Genomic DNA, 19,842 nt, shown 5'->3' on the forward strand with positions numbered 1-19,842 from the left:
ACAAATGAGCACCATGAGGCCTGCCGTGGCACCGGGGCAGTGACGAGAGCCCCAGTGGGTGCTTGCCTGCTCTAGTTGCTGCTCCAGCACCGCTGCCGAGGCCACCATCTTTTGCAGTCGCTCCTTCTCATCTTCAAACTCCTCCAGCCTCCTCTGCAGGTCCTCCTCCACCATCGTCTTCGCCTCTTGAATCTGCACAAAGGCAGCTTCCTGGTCCAACATGTCAGCCTGGGCCCAGAAGAAAGAGCATTTCTTAAAAAGAAGGACTTGGACTTCCCTGGTGGTCCAGTGGTAAAGAATCCACCTGCGAATGTAGGGGACATAGGTTTGATCTCTGGGCCTGGAAGATTCCATATGCCTCAGAGCAGCTGAGCCCGTGTGCCACAACTACTGAGGCTGTGCTCTGAAGCCCAGGAACTGCAACTACTGAAGCCAGTGCATCCCAGGGCCCGTGCCTCACAAGAGAAGCCACGGCAATGAGAAGCTAGTGCACTGCAACAAAGAGCAGCCCCCACTTCCCACAGCTAGAGAAAGCCTACGTGTACCAAGGAAAACCCAGCACGGTCAAAATAAAGAAGTATTTTTTAAAAAGCAAGATAACCTGATGGCTACAGATTCAGCAGACAAACCAACCATCCTGGAGAGAAGCTCTGGTCTCCATCACCAACCTGTCCATGACCCACAGACAGAGGGCCCAAAAGTGACAAGAGGGCAGAAAGCTGGTGCCCTCCCGCTGCCCACGAGACAGGCTAACTGTTTACTCCTCTACCTACAATTCCCCTGCTGACACTTGCCCTGACCCGGCTGAAGAGAGAAGCAAGCAGTCCACCCGGTTTTAAGAACTAGGATAAGGTGATGAATAAAACTGCCATGACGACCACTTGTGTGAAGACAGGCTGTACAGCACGTCCCCACTTTGGAGTGTGATACATGGCACACTTTCTTCCACAAGATTATTTCCTGATTCCACTTGGTAAAACTAGAGATCAGGGCCAATGGGGCAAATACGGCATTCATCACGACTATGTAGATAAGACTGCACACCTGGGTGTTTTCTTAGGGAAAAAAACAAGAGCTTATAACTTAAAATCTTCTCAGTTCTTTGACATTGCATCTCCTTCCCTGGAAGTAATCCTTCCAGGAGATGTCTGAACATGGTCCTAACTACTCCTCGTGGCTGCTGGAGAGTGAAATGTTAATGCAAGCTGAGGGCTGAACTAGGCTGGCCTGGATGGCGGTTCAGAGAAGGGCCACAGGTTACCACTAACAACTCAAGAGACAAGAGACGGGATGGGCATAGAGCGAACATGAGGGACAGAATCCCGAAAACTTAGATCACTGCAGATGGTTCAAAAAGGACATTTTAAAAGATATATGGACATACATACATATATAGTACTAATGTTTACATATATGTGTGTGTATTGTTTTATTTTCTTGATCAACGTAAAGGAAAAATACCCAAACCCCAAGACAACATTGACCCAGAAGCAGCTTGGCCCACCTCAATGCCCTGGAGCTGGGCAGCAATGCGCTCCTTCTCCTTGATGGACCTCTGCTGGGTTTCCGTCAGCTGGTGGGACAGGGACACGTTCTCAAGCTTCAGGTGCTCCAGAAGACCCGCCTGGCTCATCTGTCCAACCTTCAAAGAAAAACAACACAAAGTTTCAGGTTGCTAGACTCCAAACACAAGACCAGCCCAGTCCGGCCCCTCACTCTGGTGGCCTCAGGGTCTCTGCCCAGTGCTGGCACCCAGGAGGGCCGTTCCCCAGGACCCCTCCATGCAGGGCCTCGCTGCTGGCAGCCACTGTGACCCTTGGGCCATCCGGCTTCTGTGTGCTTAAGAGGGGCTAGCCGGCAGCCCAGACTCAGTGTTCATCACCCCATGACGGTGCAGTCTGTTGCAAGACCTGCACAACTGTTTCCACTGAAGGTGCATCCCTGAGCCCCTCAGGTGAGGGGCCTCATCAGGGCAGCAGGGACAGCCAAGGATCTACTCATCAAATGAACTGACCTATGGGGAGACACATCTTGGGCCCTGCCCTCTCAATGTCTGACTATCCTGGACATATCAGGCTGACCCTGGCCATTCCCAGCAAGAGGCATTGGCAATCCGCTGTGTCTGACCCAGAACTTCAAGCACAACCCTTCCAAAGCCAACGTGAACACTCCAACTCCAAGACTTGTAAAGTGCCAGGTGTGTCCAGACATTGTGAGCTTCAGGGTCTAAAATGGAAGGTGCCCAGAGCAAGGGAAAGCATCATTCGCCTGAGCATTCCTGGGACACATTTATGCTACTGGGAAAAGAGGGCAAAAACTTATTACACACCCTAATTAAGGAATACTGAACTTGGGTGCCAAAGGTATTTGAATAAAGCAGCTATGGTTCTCAAACAGCCATTCCCTTGGAATCTTCCTTTTCTGTCTTCCAAAAATGTCAAAAATGGCTGCCATTTCTGACTTATGTCAGGACACATAAATCTGGCTTCTTTAAATTTTTTTATGCATCAAAAAATCCACAATAGCTTAAAAATTGCATTGATTTGCAATGATTTATTTTCACCTACACTGTACGTAAACAAATGCTTATCTATATGGTCCTCTTTTAAACAGCACATGTTGAATCACATTCTGTGCTACTGTTTTGTAATTGTTCTCATTTAGCAATATATTTTGATAACTTTTTCTGATTAAAAATTAATTTTTGTGTTAGAAAACTTATGAAAATAAAAATGACCCGAAAGGGTACTGCCAAAAAAACATAAATTTTAAAAAACCGATTTTATATTTGTAGATTACAGATTTTTTTAAAAAGGAGTTTTTGGAGGAGTAAGTACTTCACATCCTCCACCTAAGAAATAAAGTTTCAATGTTATAAATATTTTAACAAGTTAAATTACAATATTTAATCTGAACCCCCCAAAAAAGGGGAGGCTATAAAACCCACAGCAAAATTCAAAGAGAAGACAGGCTGACCAGGGCACCATCAGAACTTTCACAATTGGTCCAAACCCTGAGATTCGGGGCAAAGTGTATTATAGCAATTTGCTACTACTCCCGAGTGCGTCCAGAGCACCTTGCAGACCTCGACCCACACCTGCTCCCGCTGATACAGAATCAGGGGCCAACATGCTTACACCCTAACAACATGGAAAGACAAGAGTGGGAAGTGTTTCCTCTGGGGTCCGGGAAATGAATGTTTTCTGGAAGGATCTGGTGATCACGCAGCTGAAATGAGGAGCAGCTCTGCTGGGAAGCAGCATGTACCGTGCTCTCTGCACATGAGAAACACCTAGTGATAGATGAGAGAGCCAGGGTATAAGAGGTCCAGGACCCCAGCAGGCATGGATTTGACAGCTGGGTTCAGACACCAGGCGCCCCCCCAGAGAGGGGATGGGATGGACTAGTCAGAGCCAGGAACACAGGATGTCCCAGAGAGGGGGACTTTACAGTTTAAAATGCTCTAGCAGAAGCTGTGTCAGAAGATCACAGAAGGCAGTGACTACACGTCATGGGGTGTGAGCTACATGGGTGGTCAGCAGATTTTAACAAAACCTCTCTGTGAAATATAAACTCAGAAGTCTTTTCAATATGGAGGAAAAGCAAGTGTTCCACGTGGGTCATGCAGTGTGGCGCTCTGACCACGGTGGGGGCCGTACCTGGATGTGGGCCATCTCGCCCTGCAGCCTGACCCGGGCCTCCTGGGCCAGGGCGAGCTGCTGCTGGTACCACTGCCGGACACTCTGCAGGGACGCGATCTCGGCCTGGGACGCCTTCAGCTTGCTGGTGAGGGTGGCGCGCTCCAGCTGCACCTGCTGCAGCTGGCTCTGCAAGGCTGTCATCTGCTGCCGCAGGTCATGCACTGAAACAGGCAAGCACAGTACTCAGGCCGCCGCACGGCCTGGGGAGCCCAGCCTTCGCAGAGAGCGGGGACCCGCTGGTTCTCCTCTTCAGCAGCGACGTCTTAAGTGCAAGCGAGGGCACTTAATCCTGGGGCAGGGCCATCCAGGTTGGGGTCTGCTCAGTTCTCATCAACTAATAACACAAAACCTTGTTTTACATGGGCTTCTGTTGAAAGACACCTGACTTCACTTTCTGTGGATTCATTAACACTGAACTGACAGCTGACAGCACCCAACCTCTGCCTGGATGAAGCCTGTCTAACATAAGGATTTTCTCTGAAAAGTGCACCAAAACCATCCTGCACTTAGGAACACCAGACAGTGTTGGGGTTTATTGTAAATAGCAAAACCACCCCCAAAAGCACAAACATGCAAAAACAAACAAACAAAAAATGGCACTAAATTGACCACAAAAGGGCACTTGGGGAACAAGAAGTGAACTGGGCAAACTGAGCCTCGTACATCAGGCAACCCCCATGGTTCTCTGCTCTGCACCTGTCTGTAAACAACCGGAAAGAGCTCTGAGTATAAATTCAGTGAGTCGGTGAATTCACAACTAGGGAATCTGCAAACAGGGAGAGCGACTGTGTGTCTGGGAGCTTTCTGGCTTGAGACTTTGGCCTGATGAAGTCTGTGAGTCATCAGCAAACTCAGGAACGGTATCCACAAGAAACTCCACTGGTTTGCTGATATGGTCAACTCTTAACATGGATGATGGCAGGGGGAGCAGACAGGAAATCACAGCACAAACCCAAATCATAGTCCAAACAAAACCAGTCAAATATTTAAAAAATAAATTTCACCAAACACTTAAGAAAAAACTTAAATTTTAAATTCTAAAAATTTAAGATGAAACAAAAAAAATGACAGGATTCATGACCCCTAACCTTGGGAAATCCAACCTCTGTTCTTGAAATCCTTGGGAACGGATGTGCCTCAAAGTTCAGCATGGCAGGGCTTTAGGAAGGCAACTGGAGCATTTCCCCCTGCACCCCAAATCCCCCACCCAGCTGGTGCTGCACTGGGTGCAGGCCACTGTTGACCTGCTCTGGTCAGGCCAGACCTTGCAACCCAAGCAATACAGAACCTTTTGAACATTATATTAATAATTTTCTTAAGGGATTGGGTATCATAAGATGTCCAGAAACTAAAAACAGTCGGCTGTTATATTTCTCAGCTGGTGCTCCCCGCCTCTCCCCTGATCCCCCAGTATCAGGATAAAGCTCTTGTGACAGCAGTTTGTCACTCTTTCTTTTATGTCATTAGATCCGAAACCTAGTCTCACAAGTCTTACGACCAAGACTCCACGTGGGCAGACCTGGTCCCTCACAGCCACCCCGCTGCACCACTCCCCATCCTCAGGCTCCCAGAGCTCAAGGATGAGGGTGTTATCTATCCAGGCTTCTGGAGGACCAGGATCTGGGCTGACAAGCCCCTGGGCTCTGAGTGCCTTTCTCTGCATCCCCAACCCCTCACCCTTCTCCTGCCCGCAGTGCACAGGGAGATGTTGAGCCCACAGACCAGGTTCTTGGTGCCTGGACGTGTGTGGCTCATGGACTCTGGGAATGGAGTGTGCGTCCCCAGGGTGAGCAGAGAGCATGAGGGAAGGATCACACAAGTCCTCCACTTACCACTAAGGCTCCCCGACTCCACTGTTTCATTTGTCTATCATTCCAAAGGGGGCTCCCCTAGGGACCCAGCTAGACCCAAAATCTGAACTTACGGAGGAAAAAGAAATATTTACTAGTCACTGGTCTCAGTGTTGCTTTTAAATATTCCAAACAGCATCTGCAATGCTGGAATAAGCAGGCAGATCTAGCCCCCCAAGCAACAAACAACCGTGGAGGCAGAATGAGTGGAAACAATTACATCTAACCATCAAGGGTCCAAAGTCCATTTCTAAGACCTAAGCCATGCCTTGATGCACATGCAAAAACATGCAGAAGTCCACAAGTTCAACCAAAGGTAACACTTCATTAGGCAAGTGGACACTTCATGTACAAATTAGAAGGGACAATAACCCCTCAGCACATTGATGTGACAGTAGGTCAGTCCCCAGAGCAGACAGGGAGAAGGGGATGACAGAGGATGAGATAGTTGGATGGCATCACCAACTCAATGGACGTGAGTGTGAGCAAGCTCTGGGAGATGGTGAAGGACAGGGAAGCCTGGCGTGCTGCAGTCCATGGGGTCGCAAAGAGTCAGACACGACTGAGCAACTGAACAACAACCAGAGCAGATGAGACGAAACCTCCAGCGGCATAGCCCCTGGGCACCTGCATACAACTAAGGGGCAGACGCGGGACCGCTCACCTGTGTTGTCCTTACTGAGGATGCTTCTCTGCATCTCTTCCACTTTGGCCATTAGTCTCTGATATTGCTCCTCTGCCACCCGTAGGTCACTGTTAGAGGATGCCAGGCTGGCATTTTTGGCTTCCAGCATGTTCTGCAGGTCAGTCATTGCTTGCTCAAGGTCCCAGCAGGACTGCTTCAAGGTGTCCACCTCTGAGCTGAGCGAGTCTTGCCTCTGCTGGCTGCTGTGGCTGTGCTCCAGCTGTGCCTGCAGCCTCGTGTGCAGAGCGGCCAGCTGCGCCTGCAGCTCGGCCTTCTCTTTAAGTGCCTGGAGAGACCCACAAACAGCCACACTGACTCTCGGAAAAATAAGTCACTTCCGCCCTGCCTAATAAGACGGCTGCCAAAACTCAGCCAGTGAGACAAAGAAAGGTGTCCAACAGGTGGCCTTTACAGGAAAGCACCACACTGTACAAAATATTCAGGAACTCCAGCATTACAGCTATCCCCAAAGAAGGGGTTTCTCCAACCAGGCCCAGCAGGCAGGTAGGTGGGATGAAGACAGAATGTGCTTGTTTTCTGCATGGCAGCACCTGAGCAGGCCAGCGTGGGGGGGAAGGCTCTGCGATCACCTTCTCACCCACAAGAATGTTGGAAAACATGTTTGTTCAAAAAAGAAAAAAGCACACAAGCATGTACACACACACACACACACACACACACACACACACACAGAATACCTGAGAGCTGAGGGATCTCTAATAGATGAAGAGCAGCCAGATTCAAGTTTGGGAAAAACCAAAACCACAGAACACATCAGCGGGGAAAGGGTACCATTACATGAGGCCTTGAGGGCTGCAGTCAGGGGCACAGAGCAGCCTGAGGCACCATCTGTGCTAGGTGGCAGGACCACAGGGACCCCTGTCTGATGGACACGGCAGGAAGTGACAGGAAAGGTGGGGCCAGCAGAAGGTCCAGGAGCCTGGAGCACCAGAGAAGAGACAGGGAACAAAGGGCACAGGCCCTGCCCATCAGCATCTCTCACCCACCCTGAAGTCAGCCTATCAGGACGTGCATGTACAGCAATTTCAAAATGCAAAAAGGAGCAGACAGCTGTACCTCCACATACAACAGGAGAAAAACAACTTTGCCAAGACAAACAACAGATACAACAAACAGAAGAACAAATACCCAAAGAAAAGCTAACTGAGCAGATGCAGTAAGATTTTGTAGTAAAAGCATAATCAGTGTCTTCACAGAAATGCCAGCAAGTTTTGCACCCCTAACAATCCACAAAGATCTTGGCTTGGACACAGCCGAAGAGCAAACCAAATTCCAGGAGGATCACTTCAGTTCAGTCGCTCAGTTGTGTCCAACTCTTTGTGACCCATGGACTATGGCACATGAGGCTTCCCTGTCCATCACCAACTTCCAGAGATTGCTCAAACTCATGTCCATTGAGTCGGTGATGCCATCCAACCATCTCATCCAACCTCTGCCATCCCCTTCTCCTCCTGCCTTCAATCTTTCCTAGCGTAAGGGTCTTATCTAGTGAGTCAGTTATTCACATCAGGTGGCCAAAATACTGGAGCTTCAGCTTCTGCATCAGTCCTTCCAATGAATATCAGGACTGATTTCCTTTAGGATGGGTTGGTTTGATCTCCTTGTAGTCCAAGGGCCTCTCAAGAGTCTTCAACACAACAGTTCAAAAGCATCAATTCTTCAGCACTCAGCTTTCTTTATAGTCCAACTCTCACATCCATACATGACTACTGGAAAAACCATAGCTTTGAATAGATGGACTTTTTTTGGTAAATTAACGCCTCTGCTTTTTAATATACTGTCTAGGTTGGTCATAGCTTTTCTTCCAAGGAACAAGTGTCTTTTAATTTCAAGGCTGCAGTCACCATCTGCAGTGATTTGGGAGTCTATCACTGTTACCATTGTTTTCCCATCTATTTGACATGACGTGATGGGACTGGATGCCATGATCTTCATTTTTTGAATGTTAAGGTTTAAGGCAGCTTTTTCACTCTCTTCTTTCACTTTCATCAAGAGGCTCTTTAGTTCCTCTTCACTTTCTGCCATAAGGGTGGTGTCATCTACATATTTGAGGTTACTGATATTTCTCCTGGCAATCTTGATTCCAGCTTGTGCTTCATCCAGCCCAGCATTTTGCATGATGTACTCTGCATATAAGTCAAATAAAGAGGGTGACAATATACAGCCTTCAAGTACTCCTTTCCCAATTTGGAACCAGTCAATTGTTCCATGTCTGGTTCTAAATGCTGCTTCTTAACCTGCGTACAGATTTCTCAGGAGGCAGGTAAGGTGGTCTGGTATTCATTCCCATCTCTTAAAGAATTTTCCACAGTTTGTTGTGATCTACAGTCAAAGGCTTTGGCATAGTCAATAAAGCAGAAGTAGATGTTTTTCTGGAACTCTCTTGCTTTTTTGATGATCCAACAGATGTTGACAATTTGATCTCTGGCTCCTCTGCCTTTTCTAAATCCAGCTTGAACATGGAAGTTCTCTATTCATGTACTGGTGAAGACTCGCTTGGAGAATTTTGAGCATTACTTTGCTAGCATGTGAGATGAGTATAATTGTGTGGTCGTTTGAACATTCTTTTGTATTGGAATGAAAACTGACCTTTTCCAGTCCTGTGGCCACTGCTGAGTTTTCCATATTTGCTGGCATATTGAGTGCAGCACTTTCACACCATCATCTTATAGGATCTGAAATAGTTCAGCTAGAATTCCATCACCTCCACTAGCTTTGTTCATAGTGATGCTTGCTAAGGCCCACTTGACATCACTTTCCAGGATGTCTAACTCTAGGTGAGTGTCACACCATCATGGTTATCTGGGTCATAAAGATCTTTCTGATTTTCTTGAAGAGATCTCCAGTCTTTCCCATTATATTGTTTTCCTCTATTTCTTTGCATTGATCACTTAGGAAGGCTTTCTTATCTCTCCTTGCTATTCTTTGGAAGTCTGCATTCAGATGGGTATATCTTTCCTTTTCTCCTTTGCCTTTAGCTTCTCTTTTCTCAGCTATGTGTAAGGCCTCCTCAGACAGTCATTTTGCCTTTTTGCATTTCTTTTTCTTGGGGATGGCCTTCATCACTGCTTCCTGTACAATGTCTCAAATCTCCATCCATAGTTCTTCAGGCACTCTGTCTACTTGTCACTTGAATCTATTTGTCACTTCCACTGTACAATCATGAGGGATTTGATTTAGGTCATACCTGAATGGTCTAGTGGTTTTCCCTACTTTCTTCAATTTAAGACTAAATTTTGCAATAAGGAGTTCATGATCTGAGCCACAGTCAGCTCCTAGTCTTGTTTCTGCTGACTATATAGAGTTTCTCCATCCTTGGCTGCAAAGAACATAAATCAATCTGATTTTGGTATTGACCATCTGGTGATGTCCATGTGTAGTCTTCTCTTGTGTTGTTGAAAGAGGGTGTTTGCTATGACAAGTGTGTTCTCTTGGCAAAACTCTGTTAGCCTTTGCCCTGCTTAATTTTGTACTCCAAGGCCAAACTTGCCTACTACTCCAGGTATCACTTATGTTCCACAGGAGGACAAAGTGAAAACCATGTACAACCAAAAGGAACCTTGAAACCTCAGTAATCACCTCTTCAGTCTGGAGTTTATGCAGCAGAGCAAGCATTCTAGTGTGGGTGCCCTCCCCGCATCCCCACAGCACAGGTTACTGAGGAGACAGCCCCCACCCCCTACCCCACTGCCTTGACCGGATACCTCCCCAGGCCCTTGCCGTCTCCCTGCCAAGGGCAGAGGGTCAAAGGCAGCTGAACTGATTTACTCTGATTGTTGATAGGAATGCTGAAAATTAAGGGATGGAAAATGATCTTTCAGGCATATGCTAACCAGATAAAGCAAAATTCGTATCAGAAAAAGCAAAAACTACTAAAGGGACAAAGATGACAATTTCACTGGGCCAGAAAAAGGTGAAATCCACTCCAAAGATTGAACTGTTATGGACTGGTGGGTCTCTAATAGCAGAGCTAGGAGGTGTTCAAGGCAGATCCTGACAGAGATACAGGGAGAAATCCCACAGTCAGAGTGGGAAACTAGCATACCTCTTTCCAAGGCTGACAAATAGAACAGAGAAAAATAAATGGTTACAGAGGACAAGGCTGCTAATGATAATAAAGCTTCTTCTTAAAGACATGTGTAAAACTTGGTGTGTAGTGAACAGGAAATTGCACATTCTTTCCAAAGACATGGCACATTAATACATCCATCCAATTTCAATTACCTGACTAGCTTCTAATGATAAAGCTTCCAGCTGTCCTTCGAGTCTCATTTTTTCTTTAAGAACCTGCAACATTTCATCATGAGTTTCAGCAACAGAACTTTCCATGGACACACTAGAGGATAAAGACAAAAGGATCAGGTATTGGGAATATAATTGATCATTATCTTCCTTTATGCTGTCCATACACTCCAAATTTCACACCCCTCTGGCTACTCTCCCCTAATTAAAAAAAATTTTTTTTCCTTGTGGTACAGGCTTCTCTCTAGTTGCAGCACTTGGGCTTAGTTGCCCGAGGCATATGTGACCTTAGTTCCCTGCCAGGGATCAAACCTGTATCCCCTGCTTTGGAACATGAATTCTTAACCATCTTTTCTAATCTTTAAAATTAGGTCAAGTCCTTAGGTTTAAGCCCTTTCCCTAATTTTTTTTAAAAACAGCTAAGTAAAAAGATTTAGGTAGACAGTTAAAGCTCAAACTCTTGCCCACAGTAGGGCCTTTACAGCTAGCACAGGGCCAGAACACCTTTATGGAGACGTGAGTCCATGTCACATCAATGCAACAAATCCTGGAAAGCAGATACCTTAACATTGCAAGTGAGCACTCATCAGATCCAGTTCCTTTTCTAACAAAGCAACAGAGAGCGTATAAATGAAATGTTAAGGACTGAGTGTGGAACTCTGAGGGGAAGCTGGTGTCTCGTGGGCTCCAGCGTCACCCACCTGCTGCAAATGCTATTGGTCCGGCTCCGCGTCTCCCCGTTGACCTCCTGCCTGTGCTCTTGGTGCTCGGCTGCTGCAGCCTGCAGGACATCTGAGATGGAGGGGAACTGGCCCAGGGCTCCAACAGCGATCTCCCTGCCACTGACCACATAGGGGGCCTCACGCGCACTCCCCATGTTCCCTGGGACGCCTGGTGTCCCGCGGGTGGAGATGCTGCTGTAGGAGGAGCTATCGCTCTCCGTTCCGTCAGCCTCGGACACGTTGTCTCCAGTCAGGGATGCATTCTCCAGGCGGTCGTCGGCCTCGGGGCTCAGACTAACCTCAGACACCACTGATGTCCCGCTGCCTCGGTTCTGCTTCAGGGAGCCCCTGGTAGAGTCCGGAACTGGAACATTTCCACCAGAATTCCGAACGTCTGAATCTTCAGTTCTGTAATCAGCCAGAGACCGAATTTTGCTTGATTTGGAACTTTTTTTCTCCTTAGGATGTGCCAGGAGCCCTAAGCTGCCCACCTTCGGCCCCCGAGGGACACTGGTGCGCAGGAAGGAATATTCTTTTGTCATAGCCACGGCACTGGCCCGCGGTAAGGTTTCTGGGTTCAACATGAGTTCAGGATCAAGTGTGCTAAAAAGTCTCGTTTTAGTTACAGGTTGACTGGACTGAGGAGGAAAAAAAAGTACAAAAATTATGTTTAAAATTGACAAGCAGCATTCAAAAATCGCCACCCAGAAAGGCCATACCTTATATAAACAGAGCACCCTCCCGCATGCTCCCATGTCACGGGCCTTTCATTCTTAACTTCACTCCTCCATGTCCATCCCAGGGAAGGTCCAAGCGCAGGCCTGTCATGACTGTGACCTGATGACATCTTAGAACACCTACTAGAGCAAGTCCTTCCTCATTACACTTCCTTCACAGAATCTCCCTGCCTATTCTCTCATTTATTCTTTTAGATAAACTTTGAAATTTTTCTTCAGTTAAAATATTAGTTCTGTTGAATTAGAATTACCATAAATTTATAATTACTTATGGGATAATGACCAGTTTTTCTCCATTTATTCATATCTATTTGCATGATCCTCAACAGAGAAACCTATGTAGTGTTTTATCTAGATTTTAAACCACTTTTGTTGCCATTTTGATACTTAGAAATTATTTTGTTGATACTGTAAATATTATTTTTTCGCTCTAATTTTATAACTGGTCATACTAGGATAACTACTTTTCATATCTGTATTTTAAACTGACAATTTCTGAACCCCAATTATTTTATAGTATTTTTATAAATTTATAATAATAACAATTTTCAGTTGATTCGCCAGCATTTTTCTAAGGTGTCACCAACACCTGCAAAAAACAATGTCATTTCTCTATTTTTTTCTTTTTCTAAAAAATAATTTTGTTTATATTTTTTGCTGCACTGGGTCTTTGTTGCTACACAGGCTTTTCTCTAGTTGAGGCAAGTAGGGGTTTCTCACTGTGATGGCTTCTCCTGTTGCTGAACACAGGCTCTGGGGCATGCGGGCTTCAGCAGGTGCAGCATGTGGGCTCAGGAGTTGCAGCTCTTGGGCTCTAGAGCACGAGCTCGACAGTTGTGGCACATGGGCTTAGGTGCTCCACAGCACGTGGGATCTTCCTAGACCAGGGATTGGACCCATGTCTCCCACACTGGCAGGCAGAATTCTTCACCACTGAGCACCAGGAAAGCCCTCTCCTCTTTTTTTAATACTTATAGCTCTCATTTCTTTTTCTTATATCATTGTGTTAGCTAGAACTTCCCAACTAGCCTTGAATGAAGCTGAGGATGTGGGAAGATGACATTCCATGATGCTAAATCAACATGACTTTCTTCTACAAATTAACGTTCAGCTCATGTTATTCTATAAAGTCAGTGCAGTCCCAAAGTGATGAGGGACAAGGTGGGTGAGGATCATCTCGGAACGATATTAGGACACAGCAGCAAGGATAAGTGGGTCAGAGCAGCGAGGAAGAGTAAGGGATGTGGGGCGACAGACTGGCCAGGCCTCCCAGACAGTTACACGAACTACAAAGCTGCCATAATTAGAGTCACAGAGACCACGAAAAGCAGCAGACGGACTGATGACACAGAACACAGCCCAAGAACGGGCCCAAGTATTGGTGGCATCTATAGATATTAAGGGAGAAGGCCAAGAAGGGAAAAGACAGACTACAAAATAAGCAATCTGAGATAACTGACCAGCAGTCCACAAAGAGGCTCATTTCTACCTCTCGCCTCCATCCAAGCAAGTGGATTATATCTACATAATAAAATAAAAAACGTAACTTACAGAAACTTTTTAGATTATCTCTTACTTTTAGTATAAAAAAAAAAAGAGGTGAATTTATGTCCTTCAAATGGGGAGATCTTAAATATGACATAAACCCTAAAAGAAGTTAACAGCAAAGACTGAAAGTTCTGACTGTAAACATTCAAATCTGATGTGCAGGGTCTTCCCTGGTGGTCCAGAGGTTAGGACTCTGAGCTTCCACTGCAGGGGGCTCAGGTTCAATCCCTTAAGATTCTGCCAGCCAAGCAGCCTAGCCAAAATGAACAAAAACAAAAAGGTGATGTGCAGCAAAAAATATACCAGAAAAGAAGTCATGGAAAATTAAGAAAAAATTATTTGCAAAAATACTAAAAGGGAATAATTTCCTCACATATAGTACCAACATAGCAAAAAGACAAACTGAAAAACAGACAAAGGCTGACAAAGACACTCAGACAGTCAATGTGTAAAAAGGTACTTATTATTAGGAAGCACTTTTTTTCTCAGCTATCAGAGAACAAAGATTCAGTTTTTATTATTTCTAATGCTCCCAAAGATGAGAAGTCTAGCAGTCTTATAGACTGTTAAATGGAATGTAAACCAGTCCTTATCAACTAATAAATACATAAAACCTTTTACCCAATAATTCAACAGTTAAGGATTTACCCACAAAAGTATACCAAGACACAAAACATTCACTGCAGCATTGTTTGCAATTTCAAAAAATTAGAAGCAACCTAACATGTTGATTAATTCGGGCTGGTTAATGCAATGCTGGTATGTACGCATGGTTACAAAGGATGAGGAGGGTCTCTACTGTGCTGAGGCAGGACAGCTACGTGAGAAAGGTCCCGTGAAGAACAGCACAGAAAGGGTGCTCCCCCTGCATACAATCTTTGCCGCTACATGAAGGACCCTTGTGGTGATGCTCTCAAAGTATCTACCAGACTACAAAACAGGGGGACTTTCACTCATCCTCTCTGCCCTTTAAACATGAAGTATGAACTACACTCCTATTCTTAGTTTGGGCTTCCCTGGTGGCTCAGACGGTAAAGAATCCTCCTGCAATGCGGGAGACCTGGGTTTGATCCCTGGGTTGGGAAGATCCCCTGGAGGAGGACATGGCAACCCACACCAGTATTCTTGCCTGGGGAATCCCCATGAACAGAGACGCTTGGTGGGCTACAGTCCATGGCTGTGTAAAGAGTCAGACATGACTGATCGACTAAGCACATTTTTAGTGTAACTGTTTTTGCTTGCTTGTTTTGTTTTTTAATTTGCTGCATTGGGTCTTAGTGGCACATGAGATCTTTGGTCGCATCCTGCGGGACTTTTGTTGCAGTGCACAGACTCTCTAGCTGTGGTACGTGGGCTCTATAGTTGCAGCTCAGGGGCTTAGTTGCCTGAAAGCACATAGGATCTTAGTTGCCTGAACAGGGATCAAACCTACGTCCTCCGCACTGCAAGGTGGATTCTAAACCACCAGACCACCAGGGAAATCCCATGTACATATAATTTTTAAAGATGGGAAATGATGTTAAATTTCACCCTGAACTCCTGACACATTAATTGCTTAATGTTGGAGGACCCAGGCAGAGCTCGGACTGGCGGTGCAAACCTGAGAAGCAGGTTGTGGACAGGACGGGGCATATGTACACTGGCTGGTCTGCATCTTGGTTCTGCTACTTTACTGCTAAGTAACCTCTGGCAAGTTCCTTACCTGCCGAGTCTCACTAAAAATCTGTGGGGAAATTAACATTGCCTGGTGCACGTAACTCCTGACTACTGACTGTCACTGTAAGGTTTTCTGACAGGCCATCTGGACAGATGCCTGAATGCCCCTGACTGGGTGGGAGCCTCAGTCAGTTCAGAGCCTGGTGCTGGCTCTTCCAGTCTGTTTACATTGGCTTCAGAGCAGTGACACTTGAAGAGACAAGGTCCTCTCTTGGGAAAACAAATGGTCAACCCTGATGAGGACTTGTCACAACTAAATCATTCACTGAAAGTGTTTTTCTAAAACATGTGTTTTGTTAGTTCATTTAGTTTCAAATTCCTTTAATTTGAAATTTCTCAAGTTCACAATAAACTTGGATTAAGACTGAAGTGAACCCTCACACATGCCTTTCCTAGATTCACTTGACTGATTAAAAATACTGTTTTCATTAGTATCCTAATGAGGGTTTCATAACTGAATAAAACCAATTTTAGCAAAGCTTATGTACATACTTCGGAGAAGGCAATGGCAACCCACTCCAGTACTCTTGCCTGGAAAATCCCATGGACAGAGGAGCCTGGTGGGCTGCCGTCCATGGGGTCGCACAGAGTCAGACACTACTGAAGCGACTTAGCAGCACCAGCAACATGCATATACTTTGGAAAAGGAAATGGCAATTCACTCCAGTATTATTGCTTTGAGAATCCTATGGACAGAGGAGTCCATGCAGTCACAAAGAGTTGGACATGACTGAGTGACTAACACACATGCACATACTTATCATGTGTGTGACATGCCACACAGTCTAATACAGTACAGCAAAGCTCAGCAGAAACTCTATCACTTACACAATAAACAAGTCAAACCCAAGACCGGCTGCACAAGTACAGAGAGCAGTTACACCCACATGTTCGCTGCCTCTGCTTTTCTAATGGCAGATTTAGACATAAAACATGCCTGTCTGGAGAGAAGAAGGACCAGAAGGGTGGGAACCAGAGCCCGTGGAATCTCCTCAAAGGGTGGGAACTATATGAGAAAGATGATCTTTGTAGAGACACACACAAGCCCATCCCAGCAAAGAGAAATAAACAGCAGATCCTAGAATTATGTCTGACTGTCTGCTGTTTTTTCCATTAGCTGGTTCGAAAGAGGGAGACTCACTCTTTCCTGCTGGCGTTTCACCCTGTACTGTTTGAGCTGTTCTTCCAGCCGCTTCCGAGCCTGCAGTCGGACCTGCTCCTCCTTCTCCAGGGGTAGCGAAGCCTCTGTTGAGCCTGAGGTGGGGAAACGGTCATTTAGAAACTCACAACACAATAGCGGACAGAAGACAAATCAGAACAGCAGCTTGGCTGTCTTGAGTTTTATTACCGATATGATTTAGCTTTAAATAACACATGGCTGTCTAGTTTGAAAGAACTGTTTGCAGATGGAGAGAGAACTGTAAGCCTTGGACAGTGACCACAGACAGGACCCACCTGAGGGCAGACACAATGGCCCAGCACAGGGGTGGTGCCTCCGCCAGCAGCGCACTGCCACCTATGGGCATCCCGCCAGTAAAACAGAACCCGCGCAACGTGCGCCTTTTAGTAATTAAAGAACTGAACTTGAAGTTGGTGCCAGTGTGAGTGTTCTGAGGCTCCCACCAAACTCTAACTCTGCTTCCTTACATTACAGAGGAACATGAACAGCAATCCTGATGGAATGACAGGCAGCAGCGGCGAACAGGAACATGCTACCAAACTCGCCTTCTTTACCCAGTAACATCCCAGCAGATTACCTCAGTTTTCTACCCGAGGTGACTCCAGTCCAGAGGCCACGCTCAAGGACAAGAGGGGGACTACTCTGACAACTTTCGGGCAAATGACAAAATTTAAAATACCTAAAACGCAAACTTTCACTTTGGGTATAAAAAAAGCTGAACAGTGAGTGAAAGGTAGGCAAGACCCAGGTCTCCCAGCTCAGGGCCAAGGGGCTGCTGAGAGCAGAGAAATGCCGTAACTGAGCCCCTTCCTGGGCAGCACCATCCTCAATTATGAATTCTGGGAGGGAAGCTGCTGTTGTTTTAAATAATCCCTAAAACCTGAGCAGTCACCAAGAATTTCACTAGGAATTCACCAGCGCTGTTACTGACTGTGCACTCATACTCTTCATATAAGTTTCATATGAAAGAGCTTACATACTTTTCACATCACTAAGTGGTCCAGATGGCAGAGACCACCAGAGGCATGGCCTCAGGGCTGGGCACATTCCTGGGAGGGGCGGGCAGGGGAAAAGCAGGAGAACCTGGTGCCAGAGCTCACAAACCCCTCAGGTCAGGACCCAGGATTTCACACAGCATCCGCTGACATGTTAACAGTTTGTTTACAGAAATGTTTAAAGTATACTATGACCCTAACAGCATAATGAAATTATTCCTGTGAACACCCTCTAGTGAGCATGAGTGTACAAGTTGCAAATGAAAGCATCAAGGCGGCATTGCTACACACCCAGCAGACTGGTGAAGACCAAAAGGAAACAGCATCTTTGTCCTCTCACAGGGCATCAGCGCCCTTAAAATGTGACCACCCACGATGGAGATAGACACACCCACTGCTTCTGACCAAGAGTTCTGCCCCTGGGATGCAGGGCATAGAAATGAAAACACCAGTGCTGCAACATGCATGGGGAGATGCTCACTGCAGCACTGGTCCCCTGGCCCTGACCCGGCCACACTCGGGGCTCCTCCAGCCTTTAAAGAATGGACATGGAGCTGCACCAGCTGACGCGAGGCAATTGCCAGGCGACAGCGCTGGGTGAGAAGAGCACGCAGCGATGTGAAGGACACGAGCCCACTTTAAGAACAATGATCGTCCAAACCTGGCTCTTTTCAGAGGCCTGTAAGGGACCATGTCAGAAGGTGGCTGACCCAGAGGGGAGGAAGTACTGAAGCGGGGACAGGGTGTAACAGCAGCAGCTGTGAACTGACCCCATTAGGTAAGATTACACAAGTCTGTGTGTGAAAACTTGCATGTTAGAAAGGCCTGGAGGCTTCAGGGCTCTCAGGCTGACAGTTCGCAACTTGTTCGCCCCTGAATCCCCAGGGATTAGCACAAAATAAAGGCTGATTAAAGTAACTCATAAAAGAAAGCCTTCAAGCTGTAACTGTTAAGATCAAATCCCCACTGCTGCTTGCTCACCATCCCTGGTGACGGAAGACATGCACGCACAGGCCCTTCAAACTTGGGCCTCAAGTGCTGCTGTCACCATCAGGCTGTGACAAAGCGTATCTTCCCTCTGAAATGGAGCTATTTGTTAAACGCACAACCCACCACAGTGATAAAACAGCAAAGGCGGAGAGGCGAGCCCTTCAGGGCCTATGCCTACCAAGGACGGTGAGTGACAGGGGCCCGGGGGGTGGGATGCGGGATGAGGGGGTGGGGGAGAGCCGGGCAGGAAGATGCTTACACAGTTGCGTTTCTTGCATAGGAAGACTGAGTCTGAGGGACTGCAAAGCTTCTTTTCTAACAATGCCCTCAGCACTAGTCCCCTGAGACTTCCTTAGGTTGTCATGGAAACCAGCCACACCTGGAGACGCATCAGGACTCGCTGGCGAGGGAGGCTCTGGGAACTGTGGTGTCGGCCCATTCAGACAGGTGTCCCCCTGGTGTCCTTCATCTGAAATTCTGTTTACCTTGGCACTGGCACCTGGAAAAGAGGGTGTGTTTTAACAACTAAAATAGGACAAGAGGGAATCTAGACATGGGAGCACTCTCCACATCCCAGGGACCTGCTCACTCTTTGAGGACAGCAAGCCTGTCCTTCCAAAGGGCAGGTGATGTGGGACAAGTGACTCAACCTCGCAGAGTAATACCCTCACCTGCAGGACCCCCGCCTCACCTTCCCCACTACAGCTGTAGAATTTCAGTAGTCATGTTTCCTTTTCATTTAAACAAGACCAGTAAGAAATCTTAAGAAACTCTGTTTTTAAAAAAATAGCAAAAAAAAAACCCTCCATAAATCCTTAAAACGTGGCCAACAATGTTTCTAATGAGCATTCTTAACAGCAGTACTAACCAGTGTCACAGCCTCACATTTACAAAGGGCTGATTCCAAAGTTATTTCAAGGCATAAGTTTATCATCCAAAATGAGATATCAAAGGTGAAGAGTTAGAACAGCTGATGAGAACGATTACCCCAAAGCTGAGGACAGAACCCAGAGTCTATGCTTCTGACTGACAAACACCTAACGGGTAAAAACCCAAGTTCACCAGTGATGACTATTCACCTGCATATCAAGCTCAGTCTCCTCTACTAACATTACTGCAAGTTACTTACACACTAACTGAAACCTGTATCAGAAGGAAAGTGCTCTCCCCCGATGGGCAGCCAGTTGGCAGCCAACAAGTGAAGGAGATACATGGAGGGGCTCCCAGGCACATTCCGGGGGCTCCCAAGCACTGCAGTGCCCCAGGTCTCCATAAGATTAGCACCACTTGGATCTCATGATGTACCCAGTATGCAACTAGGAAATTCCCTCTGTACCCAAGCAAACTGAAAATGGGTTTCTGTCACTTGAAATGTGAGTCCCAACTAACACAGCCACTTACTGTCAGGCCTCCCTGAAAGGAAAACTAGAATATAAAGTAGGGGGAAGGGGGCAG

General features: G+C 46.6%; 2 protein-coding genes across 6 annotated transcripts in view; one reads left to right on the forward strand and one right to left on the reverse strand.

Annotated features, from left to right (window-relative positions):
- Positions 1–19,842, forward strand: part of FBRSL1 (fibrosin like 1) — a 412,476-nt gene that overhangs the window by 257,118 nt on the left and 135,516 nt on the right. The gene's annotated exons all lie outside the window — the stretch shown is intronic.
- GOLGA3 (golgin A3) overlaps positions 1–19,842 on the reverse strand; it is a 44,608-nt gene that overhangs the window by 16,941 nt on the left and 7,825 nt on the right. For 4 of the 5 annotated variants that reach the window (XM_065904095.1, XM_065904091.1, XM_065904092.1 and 1 more), the window contains exons 3-10: positions 18,647–18,886; positions 16,364–16,476; positions 11,201–11,859; positions 10,482–10,593; positions 6,216–6,522; positions 3,660–3,862; positions 1,505–1,642; positions 67–228 (exon numbers count right to left, since the gene is read on the reverse strand). In XM_065904095.1, coding sequence (XP_065760167.1) covers positions 67–228; positions 1,505–1,642; positions 3,660–3,862; positions 6,216–6,522; positions 10,482–10,593; positions 11,201–11,859; positions 16,364–16,476; positions 18,647–18,886 — 1,934 coding nt within the window. The remainder of the gene's footprint in view (positions 1–66; positions 229–1,504; positions 1,643–3,659; positions 3,863–6,215; positions 6,523–10,481; positions 10,594–11,200; positions 11,860–16,363; positions 16,477–18,646; positions 18,887–19,842) is intronic. The other variant, XM_065904096.1, reaches the window with a different exon arrangement.

This window comes from Muntiacus reevesi, chromosome 13 (assembly GCF_963930625.1).
Source record: "Muntiacus reevesi chromosome 13, mMunRee1.1, whole genome shotgun sequence".
In the NCBI taxonomy this organism is placed as follows: domain Eukaryota; kingdom Metazoa; phylum Chordata; class Mammalia; order Artiodactyla; family Cervidae; genus Muntiacus; species Muntiacus reevesi.